Raw genomic sequence first — 15,217 nt, forward strand, 5'->3', positions numbered from 1 at the left:
TAGAAGATAAAATAATCAGAAATATAATTAGCAATTCAATAGCTGAAAACAACTAATAGTGTAGGAAACAGAGGTTGAACCTTGCAAAATGGACACAAGTCCAGTTTTATTTTTTTTTCTGGTATATCAAGGAGTGCTTATTATAAGACTAACTTTTTCTGAAAAAATTTCGTCCCGGAACCCCCCTTTTCACCCCTTTAAAGGGGGTAATTTGTGGTTTTTGCGGAACGTAGCCCTTCCTGTACCTTTTACAAAAAATTTCTTTTATAGAAATATGAAGAGGACTATATTTTCTACGATTTATTTCTCGACAGCATCTGTCTATCATCCACCGTTTAGCGGGGGTGGCGCCCCAAAGTTGACAAGTTTTTAAAAAAGATGTTTTTAAAAAAAATATATTTTTCCCTAACTGTAACGGAAATTAAGAAGAAATCCTGCGGCAATTATTCACAAATAATTTATTGATATTTTGGTATAGGTTTCACTTAAGGGTAATTGCCCTTTTTTTAATTACAGGGTGTTACATTTTAAAAAACCTCTTTTTATACCATCTGAACCGTTTATGCTAGAGTAAAAAGACTTTCAGAGATTACCCATGTACTGGTGCTATTTACAAATTTGTATAATGCACCCCCATTTTTTCCCCGGAACCACCCCAAAAAAAAGAAGAATTAATAAATAAAATGATTTTATTGGAATCCTTCACACACAAGGCCCTTTATTAATATGCTTCATATATCATTTTATGCACGTTATTATTACCCATGGATTGACACCAAAAGCGATTTCCTAGTGCAACCCCTGTAGCCAAAAAAAAAAAAAATAAATAAAATGGGGGGTTGAAATTTTTTTGTTTTTTGCTTTTTGATCCATATGGGCATATGCTTCATCAATAGTGCTTTTCAAAAATATATACAGTTATTGCAACATCCCTGCGGAAACCACCCCTATCCTTGAAAATATACTGCAGAAACTACCCCTATCCCTTGGCGAGCATGTTTTTACGATTTTCTCATTACCTATGCATTCTTTTTAAACAAAACTGATACAAGGTTAAAGACCACTATTTACTCTAAAAATTAGGTCCTATTAATTTTTTCGTATAAGCAACCATTACGGCACAGTGGCGCCCTAAACCTCATATATGATTTGGCGGGCTCCAGTTTTTGTTTTTTTTTCTTATTGGCGGGCTTATTGATAAAGTACTTATGTAAAATAAAACAACACAGTGTAACCTACAAATTATACCTTCTGCACATTTTACAATCTTTGCGCCCTAAAGCCACAGTGGTGGCCCAAAATTAATTTTTGCATGTTTTCGCCACCTACACGCATTTTATTGCATTAATGCTACCTTAATAGCACAATATTCACCCCTAAGTGGTCGCTAAGCAGTGGCGGATCCAGGGAGGGGTGATGGGGGCGATCACCCCCACCCCTCTCAAACCAAGTGATATTATATTTAAATATTATAAAAATATTCATTTATTTTTATAGAAATACTTATATTAATATTATTTTTATAAGAATGACTTTTTATGCTTTAGCGACTGTGGCGGATCCAGCATCGTTAAGAGGGGGGGTGCCAATTGGTTAAATTTCTATAAAAATAAATGAATATTTTTATAATTTTTCAATATAATATCACTTGGCTTGAGAGGGGGGAGGTGATCACCCCCATCACCCCTCCATGGATCCGCCACTGCTTAGCGACCACCTAAGGGTAAATATTGTGCTATTAAGGTAATAGCATTAATGCAATAAAATGCGTGTAGGTGGCGAAAATATGCAAAAATTGATTTGGGCCACCACTGTGGCTTTGGGGCGCAAAGATTGTAAATGTAAAACGTGCAGAAGTTTTAATTTGTAGGTTACAATGTGTTGTTTTATTTTACATAAGTACTTTAGCAATAAAACGAACAGATGACGAAAAAAAAAACAAAAACTGGAGCCCGCTAAAGCATATATGAGGTTTACGGCGCCACTGTGCCGTAACGGTTGCTTATACGAAAAAAATGAATAGGACCTAATTTTTAGAGTAAATAGTGGTCTTTAACCTTGTATAAGTTTTGTTTAAAAAGAATGCATAGGTAATGAGAAAATCGTAACGGGTAGTTTCTGCAGTATATTTTCAAGGATAGGGGTGGTTTCCGCAGGGATGTTGCAATAACCATATATATTTTTGAAAAGCCACTATTGATGAAGCATATGCCCATATGGATCAAAAAGCAAAAAACAAAAAAAAATTTCAACCCCCCATTTTATTTATTTTTTTTGGCTACAGGAGTTGCACTAGGAAATCGCTTTTGGTGTCCATGCATGGGTAATAATAACGTACACAAAATGATATATGAAGCATATTAATAAGGGGCATTGTTTGTGAAGGATTTCAAGAAAATCACTTTATTTATTAATTCTTCTTTTTTTTTTGGGGTGGTTCCGGGGAAAAATGGGGGTGCATTATACAAATTTGTAAATAGCACCAGTACATGGGTAATCGCTGAAAGTCTTTTTACTCTAGCATAAACGGTTCAGATGGTATAAAAAGGGGTTTTTTAAAATGTAACATCCTGTAATTAAAAAAAGGGCCATTACCCTTAAGTGAAACCTATACTAAAAAATCAATCAATTATTTGAGAATAATTGCAGCAGGATTTCTTTTTAATTTCCGTTACAGTTAAGGAAAAATATATATTTTTTAAAACATCTTTTTTAAAAACTTGTCAACTTTGGGGCGCCATCCCCGCTAAACGGTGGATGATAGACAGATGCTGTCGGGAAATAAATCGTAGAAAATATAGTCCTCTTCATATTTCTATAAAAGAAATTTTTTGTAAAAGGTACAGGAAGGGCTGCGTTTCGCAAAAACCACAAATTACCCCCTTTAAAGGGGTGAAAAGGGGGGTTCCGGGGCAAAATTTTTTCAGAAAAAGTTAGTCTTATAATTAGACTTAGGCAAATATGCAAATAAAAACATATGAAATATGCGCATAAATATGCAGCATTTTACACAAAAATATGCATGTTCATCTATAAAATATGCATATAAAAATAAAAAAAAAAATAGAAGTACCTACAGTAAAACCTGTGTTACCGGCCACCTGTACTAACGGCCAGTTTAAAAATTCCCCAAACCAATTATATGTAGACTACAAAAACTGGCAATACAGGCCACCTTTCTATATCGGCCAATTATTCTTTCATTTTTAGTGGCCGTTACTGACAGGTTTTACTGTATGTATATATAAATAACTCAGAAAGTAGTATCCGTTTTATTTACAAAAATATTTAAAATATCTTAATTATATCATAATTTACAGTAATTAACATTTATTTATTTTACAAACTAAGCTTAGATATTTAAGTATTTTAACAAATAAATGATATTACTTTGAATTGTGCTAACACTAAATGATTAAGGGCTGTTTAAATTTTTCTAACAAAAACTTATGGTTTCTGAGTAGGTACAATATATTTGTACATGAAAAAACTTCTTTCCACATCAACTGATGTAACTGGGGCATTTTTCAAATACCTATACGGTAATATTTGCTTTCAAATTAAATGGTTCCTAAAATGTCCCACCTAGTACTTGAACAAAGTACTTCAGAAAGGACCTGGTAACTATTTGCATAACAATTAAAATCAGGAATCTTGAAAATATCAAGATAATATGACTATGAAAGCAGGAAGATCCTCCAAATATTTACAGGAGATTCTTGGTTTTTTTCTCTTTATCTAAGAAAAAATAAGCACCCCTTGATATACCAGAAAAAAAAATAAAACCGGACTTGTGTCCATTTTGCAAGGTTCAACCTTTGTTTCCTACACTATAAATCTAATGCGATTTGCACAAGGCACCAATCGGTATTTTCTCTGCTCTTTGTTCTTCCCTAGCACATATTATTGTGTGATTTCCCTGGATTTGTAATTGAGTTCTTTATCTTTTCTCTCCAGTTTATAATGTTGATCATATTTTCTGACGGATTTAATAGACTAACAAAATCACCTCAACAAAGTTGAATGGAAAAACAAGTTGATATGTCAAATTTATTCAGATGTAAGTCATTTGAGATAAAATTGAAATTATTTATCAAACACATTGATAAAAGAAACCTCGATTATTTCCCCGACTACAAGAAAGCAGTTCGAAGAAGTCTTTTTGAATGGAACAACACTAAAATGAAAAATGTGTTGATACAACTCTAAACTAAATTTGAAAATCGATTTACCGATCTCATGTAACATGAAAATTCTCCAAATAAACATACCTAGTAGATTTACAAAGCAATACCATTCTCAGAACGGAATTTAAGAAAAGGGCTAACTTGGTACGCTTGTACAAAAGTTTGCATGTACTTATTGTAAATTCAAAGAATTATAAAACAGTTTGCTCAGCAGATGATTACAATGGTTGGTAGCAGATATCTATTTAGCAGACTTTTTTAATCTTTAACTATCGAAAAATCAAGTATTTATACGATAAAGATAAACATTTAGATGCGAAACTGGGTGTTGCTACATTTAAAATAGAAGCAGACATATAAAAACTTTCAACTACAACCTCAAAAATCGCATTATCCGAACGAACGGAGTTCCAATTAACAACATTAGATATGCGGATGACACTGTCATCTTAACCGAAAATATTGAAGATCTTCAGAGACTGGTGAACAGAATATGTATAGCAAAGAATACGGTCTAACAATGAACATCAAGAAGACAAAATTTATGAGAATAACTAAAACGCAAAGAAATAACGAGAATCTCCTCATAAACGGAACCAATGTCGAACAAGTAGACCAATATGCCTATCTTGGAACATTGATCAACTCCACAAATGATTACTTCCAGGAGATCAAAATTAGAATAGAAAAGGCTAGAGCAAATTTTAACAAAATGAGAAAAGTGCTATGCACGAGAGATCTAAAGTTAGAGCTAAGAGTAAGGTTGGCTAGGTGCTACGTTTTCTCGACTTTGTTTTACGGAATGGAAGCTTGGACCTTAAATGCGGCATTAATAAAAAAACTGGAATTTGAGTTGTGGGTGTATAGAAGAATTCTGAAAATATCATGGACAGAATACGTCACAAACAAAGAGGTTCTGAGAAAGATGAATAAAGAAATGGAAGTCTTAAAGTTACAATCGAAACCAGAAAATTGCAATATCTCGGACATATTACACGTGGATAGAGATACAACTTGCTCCAACTCATTCTACAGGGAAAGATTCAAGGAAAAAGAAGCATAGGGAGACGCAGAATATCTTGGCTGCACAAACTGAGAGAATGGTACGGATGTACATAAAATGAACTTTCCAGAGCAGCCGTCTCCAAAGTACGAATAGCTATGATGATTGCTGACCTCCTTCGCGCAGATGGCACTTGAAGAAGAAGAATACAAAATTGTGTTTATAAGATGATTGCACCATTTTTGTGGCCCTTATAATAAAAATGTTTTTCATAGACTTAAACGTACGGTTCTTAAAATCGATAGCTAACTATAAAATAACTTAACACATTGATTATTATGATAATTTTTGCTAAAATATTACCAAATTCTTCGTCGTAAAAACACTAACTAATAATTAAACTCAACTAACACATAATCAGAGCTCAGATAGTTTTTATTGACAGGTTGATATTGAATCGTAAGTGTTTCTTGCACTTGCGTCTGCGTGGTTTAAACTGTTACATTATTGACACATCGCGTTTATTAGTATTTATACCTAATCACAAAGCTTAATGTAAATTTTCTAATAAAACTTAAAAAATTAGTCCACATAAATATAAACGAAGGACAAAAACTAATAATATTTAAGAGGGAATCTGAAAATAGCATTTAAAAAAGTACAAAAAGTAATGATATTGCTGAAATGGTTCAGCGAAGAAGATCTATGGTAAATGAGACTCTCAAACTGCATCAAAAATTTCCAAATTTAATAAAGACTTTTCTTATACAGTTGAGTCTACGAGTCTTTACGCGTGCGTCATCATTTAAAGCATACGAAATAAGTCGGAAATTGAAATTTACTAAACGCATCATCAAGTGATAGTAAGTAGGTATCTATTACAGTAGGTAGCTACTTACTGTCACTTGCTGTTGCGTTTAGTAAATTTCAATTTACTAGAAACAGTAACTGCTTGAGTTACTGCAGTTAACTGCTGGTTAAAATTTGAGTTATCAAATATGTGTTTTATCTCGCCAGGTATTAATGACGCACGGGTAAAGACTCGTGGACTCAACTGTAAATCAGGGTTAATAACGTATTTATCATGGTTTTGATAGCGTCTGTTGTTACTTTTGTAGACTTATTCATTTTCTTCTATCTAAGCACATCTCGCTTTCCAAGTTTCTTTCGGTCATTGCCTTCTTGATGTTAGTTCCCAGCTTGCTTTGTGTCTTTCATGTTTTCTCCTTAGATTTTTTAAATTACCTTTTTGTCAGTTCCATCGTTAATCATTTTTGCTGCAAGATAACTGTCGTTTTCACATCCCCTTAATTTTGTCGTTTTCGACTAAAATTTGATACGTTGTATATTCACATATACTGAGGTATTTTTTTTCAGATTTATTATTAGCACTGCCTTTTGTGTTTTATATGTTACCGGGCTGTCTACGTCCTTTTTGGAAAAACATATTTTGTGGGAGATGTAGCGCGCAGGTCTCTTGTCCAACTTGGAGGACCAGTGAAGATTTGCATCGAAAACTTACTAGATTAAACTTTCACCACGGGGTGCATACTTTATTGTCATCAGCCGCTTGAGCTACGTCCGCATATGGAAGGCCAAAAACATCCAAAAAGGAAAAGGAGACTAATTCTACATAATGTCTTAAGAAACGACGTGGTTATTTTCTTCAAGATATCAAGGAATATATCTTTATTAAGCAATATTTAGCTGCAGTTCCAACTAGATCTTTGGTGAAAACGAAAGGATAAGAAATGTCAGGATGTTTTAAGTTAGCGTCTATCTCATCGTTGTACTCTTAATCTGCAAAGAGAAAAAATCTAGTTGAAGAGAAAAGAAAAAGAAAGTTGGAGGAACAAATAAACCGAATAACAAATGTTCAGCTACTGGCGAAAAGGCAAAATCTGTAAAGAAAGTGACTAAGGCACAAAGCCGCATCAAAGACACAGAATAAACCAGAAAAGGCGAAGAAAGTTGAAAAGAAACCAACACCTAAAACTGCTTCACTTTTTCAGCAGTTCCAGACGAATTAGACTAATATATTGGAACTATTAAAAACAAGTAATGACTACACTTAAATTTGGAAATCCATTGTTTATTGATGAATTGAAATGATGATTGAAAATTGACGAACAGAATACAGAGCCTTACTTTGGTTTCGGTTAGTGTCTTAAATGAAGTTAAAAATTATGGACTTAATGGAAGTTAAAAATGATTGGACTAGAATATGATGCGGCCGTATTTTCGTTTTCAACGAAATTGAAAATGGTTATTCATTTTTGATTTACATGTTTACTCTGATTGGAGTATGAAGGGAACCATTCTCGTTGGAACTTTACCGCGCTGAGCAGATGGGACGTGAATTGTAAATTGTAAAATTCCCTCATCTTCCTTAGTCTCAGCATCCGTTATATATGGCTTGCAAATTGTAGAAGCCTCGGAGGTGTAACCAGAGAAGGTTCCCATTGTTTTCAGTCTGGTGGGATGTAGAATAACATGTTGTTTTATATGCCATTGGATTGAAAACTTAGTCTTTTGCTAGCAGTTGCCGCTAGGACATCTATGCCATTTCGTTCGTTGCAATCCGTGACTGCACGCCGGGGTTAGTTTTGGTTGGATCAGAGAGAGCAGCATATGTGCCTCCTGATGAGAGACTAATAAGTTTCGAAACCGGTAGAGGTGCTTGGTGCACTCTCTGATTGGACTAGAATATGATGCGGCTGTATTTTCGTTTTGCAACGAAATTGAAAATGGTTATTAATTTTTAATTTACATGTTTACTGATTGGAGTATGAAGGGAACCATTCTCGTTGGAACTTTACCGCGCTGAGCAGATGGGACGTGAATTATAAATTGTAAAATTCCCTCATCTTCCTTAGTCTAAGCATCCGTTATGGTTTGCAAATTGTAGAAGCCTCGGATGTGTAACCAGAGAAGGTTCCCATTGTTTTCAGTCTGGTGGGATGTAGAATAACATTATGTTGTTTTATATGCCATTGGATTGAAAACTTAGTCTTTTTTTTAAATTAAAGTTTTTTTAATAAATTACTTCATCACTAGTCCAAAATCAGTTTTTTTCATTGCTCTATACTCTGTATTGTATTGTCTATCATATTCTGCCTATTGAAGATAATTCTACAGAAATAGGTACTTATCAAGAAAATTCCTCCAACTTCGCTCTCTCCACTCTGTAATATTATCTAAAATAATTTTAAAAATTATTTAACTGAAGGTAAATAAACGACATGATATTTAAAAAGAGTGTATTTATTCTTAATTCAGTGCATTTGTATATCTATGTATATACATATTGAGTATATTTGTTTATGTAAAAAAAGTCAATCGGTGTACAAATTATTAATAATTGAGATAGCTAGCATATCTCTATAATACAGCAGCTACTCCGGCATAACCCTTGGTGTTCAATCCTGTAACTTTATAGGTTCCTCCATGTTCTGGGGGAGGAAGCACTTCCCCATTAATAGTAAAGTTCGCTGATGTTACATATAGTTCATCAAGATTAGGTCCCCCAAATGTTACAGAAGTTACCTAAAAGAAAAAAAAGTCATGTCACCCTTGATAAATACGTATTTGTTCGCACTTGGCGAGCAAATTGTTCAAACGTTTTATTGAGAAGATCTGGAGAAGATCTAAACCAAAGAAGAAGATGGTTGATAACAAAAAAAAAGACAAATAAAATAATATAAAATCAATTGTTTTCTTTAAATTTTCTTACTCTATGCACGACACGATCATACATTTATTATTATATTAAAGGTTATAAGAACTCAATGTCCTTCTTTATGACAGGAATCATCTTATTTTGATTATTCGAGCAATACTAGTTATGTCTCCCTGTGTGAAAGTTACAATTTAGAAGTTTGACAGGTCGCGTATTTTAATTTGTAGAAATTGATGACGTAGAATTAAATCTATATATGTGATATTGTCTTCTTTTATTTATTGCTGTGTATATTTCACTATAGTTCACTTGCTTATGTCTTTTGTACGTCTTAATATACATACTCATTTCGAAAGGGAAAAACCAGCCAGTTCTAGACTGAACGTATATACCCAGGCTCCTTTTCTGATGTTCTCGTATGTTATATAGAGACCACCACACGTGCAGAAAGCAACACCCTGTCGTAATATTGGTTCCATGACATCTCGTAACACGACAGTTCGTAACCGGACAGTTGGTAACGGACAACTCGTAACAGCGACAGTTCGTAACGGCGACAGTTTGTAACTATACAAATTCGTAACGGACAATTCGTAACGTCCAAATTGAATTATTCTGTTTATTGTTGTTAACGTGGAAACTAACTTTTATTACAATTATAAATGGAATTATGTTTATCAATTTAACGAATCAGTATCAGGATAAACATTTTTAAGGTATTTCATATTTCGTGTTTCAGAATATAATAAAAGTATTTAAACCAAGTATTAAAGTATTACAAGCCATCCCTCTTATCAACTATAACCGTTGATTGAATGTCCCAAAGCTATTACGAATCACAAGGTTTATTATAACAACAGGTAATTATAATCTTTTCTTTACAAAATGTTTATTTAAAAAGTTTGGAATGTCTAAGACAGTTGTCAGATTAAAGATTTCAGGAAAAAAAGTACTTCATTATACCTTTGTCTAGGCATATGCAAATTTAAGGAACAATAAGAGGAATAAACTTTTAAGCATATTGTTAAAAGTTTGTATGTATTTAAATATTTGTTTGTGTTTAAAGACTTTTAATATACACTGAAACACGAAATATAAAATGTGTTAAAACATGTTTATCCCCGTACTCATTCGTTAAATTAATAAACATAATTTCAATTATAACTGTAATAACAGTTAGTTTCCACGTTAACAAAAATAAAAGGAATAATTCAATTTGGACGTTACGAATTGTCCGTTACGAATTTGTATAGTTACGAACTGTCGCCGTTACCAAGTGTCGCCGTTACGAACTGGCGCTGTTACGAATTGTCCGTTACCAACTGTCCGGTTACGAACTGTCGCGTTACGAGGTGTCTGGTCACGGCATATGACACCCAAATATAGATAAAAATATTACTTGTACATAAAGTTACTGTAATTTCTCAGTTATTCATTAAGAAACTCTTCTACTGAATAATATGGTCTTACAGATAAATAGGTTTTTGTCATTTTACGGAACTTGGGGAAAGATGTTGCAGATTTAAACTCTAGAGGGGGATCGTTGTACAGTTTTTTTCCAGAATATAATATAGATTTCTTTACTAACTCAGTGGACGGGATCGGTAAATAGACGTCAAATGTAGAAATTCTAGTGGAATAGTCATGGTTAGGTCTTGCTGGAAATACATGAAGGTGTTTACGAATTAAGGAAATTTTCTAAAATGTATAAAGAAGGAAATGTTAAAATCCCGTGATCTTTGAAGTAGCTTCTCTGAGGCCAAACAGATATCATTTTTTTTAATTTAAAAATAATATCGGATTGGGCAGCTGTACCAGAATCCCAAAAAGGAAGACCATATACCATATCGAAGATGAGACTCAAAGAAAACTAGGTTATTTTGGAAGATAAATTGATTTCCTTCGAAACGGATCTTATTACATAGTCTAGTTTCTTACTCAACAAATCGATATGAAGGGTCCATTTAAGGTTGCTGTCACCAAGAAATTTTACAGAATCAACGGTACTGATCTGGCTGTTATTAAGAAGTAAGGGTTATAAAGAGCTCTTTTATACGATAATGCTATTAAAATAATTAGTATTCGTACCTAAGCTTTTAAATATGTCTATTTTTCTTAACTCTCTCTCGTTTTTGCATTTTCTTAGAGAGGAACACCTCAGTGTACAAAAGTATAGAAATCGTTGAGTACTATAAAAGATCTGCTTCGGATTGCCATGTTTTACAATTTTGTTTACACCAAACGTTTATTTTTTCTGCTAAGTATTTTCTTAATACTGAGCACTGAGCTGTTACAGAGAAAAGCATTTATCATACAGAAACCACAAAGAAATACATACTTTTCTCTTAGGGAAAACAAGTTGATCTGAATATATTTATTTTTTCTACATTTTTATTGTCTTACCTCTTTTGCAGGAATAGGAATTGTGGCCAAAAGAGTTTCAGGTTTTCTTGGATCGATTTTGATTACTTTATATCCACCAAAAACAGCTACCCACAGATTACCATCAACGTCTATAGTCATACCATCAGGAAATCCTACTACGTTATTCTTTTCGAGACTGAATATAGATTTGCCATTGGCTAAAATTAAAACAGATGTCATGAATTTTTTCATTGGCTACAACTAAAATTGGTCTAGGTGACGAGTTTGACAAATAGACGATGATAAACAGTGCACAAGCTTCAGATTAAATATCAATACCTATACATATATAATACTTACAAATTGTTCCATTTTGAATGTCAAAATCGTATTCTTCTATACATCTTTTAAACGAATCAATGTAGTACATCTTTTTTAGCTGCTCATTCCATGCCAATCCATTAGATATTCCTAATTGTCCCAAGTGTTTAACTGCTTTGCCATTTTGGATTGAAAATAGGGAACCTCTTCCAGGTGCAACATTACCATTTGTTGGTTCTTCTCCCATAGTACCTAAATCCATTTAATGTAAATTTTATATTTTTAAGAAATCACATAAAGTAACACCAGACCAAGTAGCTCACCAAGTCCTATTATATGGAACAGCTAAAAACTATATAGTCCGTCCGCTATAACTTTTCCCATGCGGTACGATTCATTTTCAATCAAATTAAGTCAAAACAGAAAGTGAAACGTACGCCGATGTGTGTAGTATATAATATACAGTATACAAAATGTATATACACATCGACGTTCGTTTCAATTTATGTTTTGACTTAATTTGATTGAAAATGAATCGTACCGCATGGGAAAAGTTATAGCGGACGGACTATAGATATTAAAAATAATAAGAAGCAATCTGATAGAAATTGCCTTAGGCCGCCTCTCACAGTGAAAAAATTAAACCAAGTCATCCACCCAATGAAGAATGGCACAGCATCGGATGTAGATGATATATGTGTGCTATAAATAAAAAACTTGGGCCCTATCGACAAGAACTGGATCTTGGCGCTCTCCCAAAAACCATCCAGCAATCTCTCTTCTTATGTCATTTTTTTAAGTTAAACAAAAGACTCCTGGATGGCATTATGGAAACATAATGGACCAGAATTTCATACCACAATAAGCTGGTTTTGCACCAGGTAAATCATACTTCAGCCAAATTCTCAAAATCACAGAATATATAGAAGAGGAATATGAGAATAAACAAATAACAGGACTTGCACTGGAGAAGACAAATTATGGCATTGTCCAGAGTCCAGAGTAGCGTCCTTGCCCAATCATGTTTAATATACATATACACAACCAACCAACCAAGACCCGAGTACAAAGAATACTTATGTAAATGATCTGGTCATCACTGCGCAAGGCATAACTACTAGTGTTGAAAGCCTATAGCACACAACTGTACTGTACATTCCAAAATTATTCAATTAACTAAACTACTGTCTTACCTGCCCATATTCTTCCAGAAGGATCGCATTTACCATCATTAAATCTGTTATTAACTAGTTCATTTTCAGTTTGAACTTCGACAATTTTTTCTATGTTAGTTACTTTGTCACTTACTCCATCCCATGTCACTGCAAGTAGTTCTCGATCAAGACCAACGACAAATCTGTCTTTCTGTCCTTTAACGGGTAGAACTAGCGAAACTAAATTTTTTCCTAAAAATAAGAAAAAAACTACGCTACAACATTGAACAATACATTATTAGTGTAGGTAATTATGATTTATTTTATAATCGTAAACCGACGATATTAAACCAATGATCAATCAATTCATCATCATAATTGGACCGATAATTCTTGTGAATTTTGGCCTGCCCGCAAAGTAGTTGCCACACCCCATCAATTCCTAGCAAATTCCCTCTATCTTCTGAGCTTAGAGTAGTAAGGTGTTGTTACACATCATCAATTCATCTTCTACGTGGTTATCCTCTACTTCTTGTGCTCTCTGGGTTTTTTTAAATAGTAATCATAATCAATTGGAGCAAGTTGTATATCTCCCCACGTGTAACATGTCCGAGATATTCCAGTTTTCTTTAAGTATTTCTTTATTCATCTTTCTCAGAACCTCTTTGTTTGTGACGTGTTCTGTCCACGATATCTTCAGAATTCTTCTGTACACCCACAGCTCGAACGATTCTAGGTTTTTCATCGATGCAGCATTCCAGTGGCGCACCCAGAATTTTCCTCTAGAGGGGGGTTGGCTTGGGCGGGGTTCGGGCAAATAATCCCTGACAAAAAATCCCCACAAATTATCCCTGGACAAAAATCCACAGACAAAAAATCCCCGGACAAATAATCCCCACAAAAAATCCCAGACAAATAATCCCCACAAATTTTTTTCGACAAAATATCCCCACAAAAAATCCCCATGAAATATTTGCTACTGAATAGTTCTCTAAAAGTTTTCCCGTGGACGCAATCGACTCTGTTTTTCAGCATCAGTGCATAAGAGGTATAGCAATGGCCATGAAACCGCTTTTCGGTACGACAATAATGATTAGTAATTAAGATGTAGTTATTAATCAATGATTAAGATCATTAAGATTAAGCATGAATTATTGTAATTTCGATTACCAAATTTCGAATTCCAATTACATGCCGAAAACTTCAAATTTTACATGACAAATGAGTGTGAGTTTTTTCAAAAATCGTAGAAGATAAGGGGAATGAGCTAAGGCTGTGGGAATCATCTTGTAATTATTCGCTTAAATCTTTTGCTCACTCTGCCTTGAATAACTAAGTTCAAAACATTGCCTATTATCTGTGTGAATCCATGAAAAATTTAGCTTTGTTATGAAAACGCAGAACACAGGTTTTTGACATAGCTTTTGAAAGCTTTTTAAGCAGGTTTCTGAAATGTTATTTGCAGTGAATTGAAACTGATGACTAAATATTTTTCGTTATATATTACTAAAAAGATTACTACCATACGCCAAAGAAATAGTTGCTGACTGCCAGTGTGATTTTAGGCCCGGAAGATCGATTGTTGATCAAATATTTACTATTAGTCAAATGCTTGAAAGGATTGGGGGTATAATCAACACGTGCATCAGATCTTTATAGATTTCAAACAGGCTTATGATTCAATTAATCATCCTACACTATGGAATACAGCTTTCATTCACAGTCATTTGTTTCGAGCTTCTGTCTTGTGTCGTATAATCCGTGTATATTAATATTATACATAGATTATACAACATATGACAGAAGCTCGAAACAAATGACAATCGATGAAAAGCCCTATACAATGGTCGATCTGGGCGTACCCAAAAAACTAACTGCGGTAACGCAAATAGAAGAGGTGGGGAAATATCAAATGATTTCTGCGTAAATTCTGGACTGAGACAGGGAGATCCGTTGTCCCCGTTGTTGGTTAACCTGGCCTTAGAATATGCCATGCTAAAAATTTATCCAAAAATCAAACAAGACATAGGTACTCGGGGAGAGGCCAGATGGGAGAAAGTCTGTAGGACGGCCTAGAAAAAGGTGCAGTCAGAGAAGATCTGAAGAAAATGGGAGTGAGACAATGTGAAATAGTGGCACAGGACCGACACATGGAAGCCAATAGTAAACCACTCGCAAGGACACTCGAAGAGTTATAACGCCATTGACGATGATAATAACTAAATATTTTTGACGTTAAATTTACAAAAAGTAACAGGTTTTTTGCATTACAATCAAGATTATCGTTTTCAGGACCAGCAGTTCTCATCACGAATAGGCAATGTTTTGAACATAGTTATTCAAAGCAGAGTGAGTAAAAGATTTAAGTGAATAATTACAACATGGTTCCCATAGCCTTAGCGCATTCCCATATCTTCCACGATTTTTGAAAAAACTCGCACTCGTTTGTCATGTAAAATTTGAAGTTTTCGGCATGGAATTGAAATTCGAAATTTGGTAATCGAAATTA

At 34.0% G+C, this 15,217-nt stretch overlaps 1 protein-coding gene across 1 annotated transcript in view; it reads right to left on the bottom strand.

Annotated features, from left to right (window-relative positions):
• LOC114340496 (uncharacterized) overlaps positions 1-15,217 on the bottom strand; it is a 50,224-nt gene that overhangs the window by 17,520 nt on the left and 17,487 nt on the right. The window contains exons 4-8 of the mRNA XM_028291245.2: positions 12,748-12,960; positions 11,594-11,806; positions 11,273-11,451; positions 8,590-8,736; positions 7,144-7,179 (exon numbers count right to left, since the gene is read on the bottom strand). Of these exons, the coding sequence (XP_028147046.1) occupies positions 7,144-7,179; positions 8,590-8,736; positions 11,273-11,451; positions 11,594-11,806; positions 12,748-12,960 (788 nt within the window). The remainder of the gene's footprint in view (positions 1-7,143; positions 7,180-8,589; positions 8,737-11,272; positions 11,452-11,593; positions 11,807-12,747; positions 12,961-15,217) is intronic.

This window comes from Diabrotica virgifera, chromosome 7 (assembly GCF_917563875.1).
Source record: "Diabrotica virgifera virgifera chromosome 7, PGI_DIABVI_V3a".
NCBI classification, from domain to species: Eukaryota; Metazoa; Arthropoda; class Insecta; order Coleoptera; family Chrysomelidae; genus Diabrotica; species Diabrotica virgifera.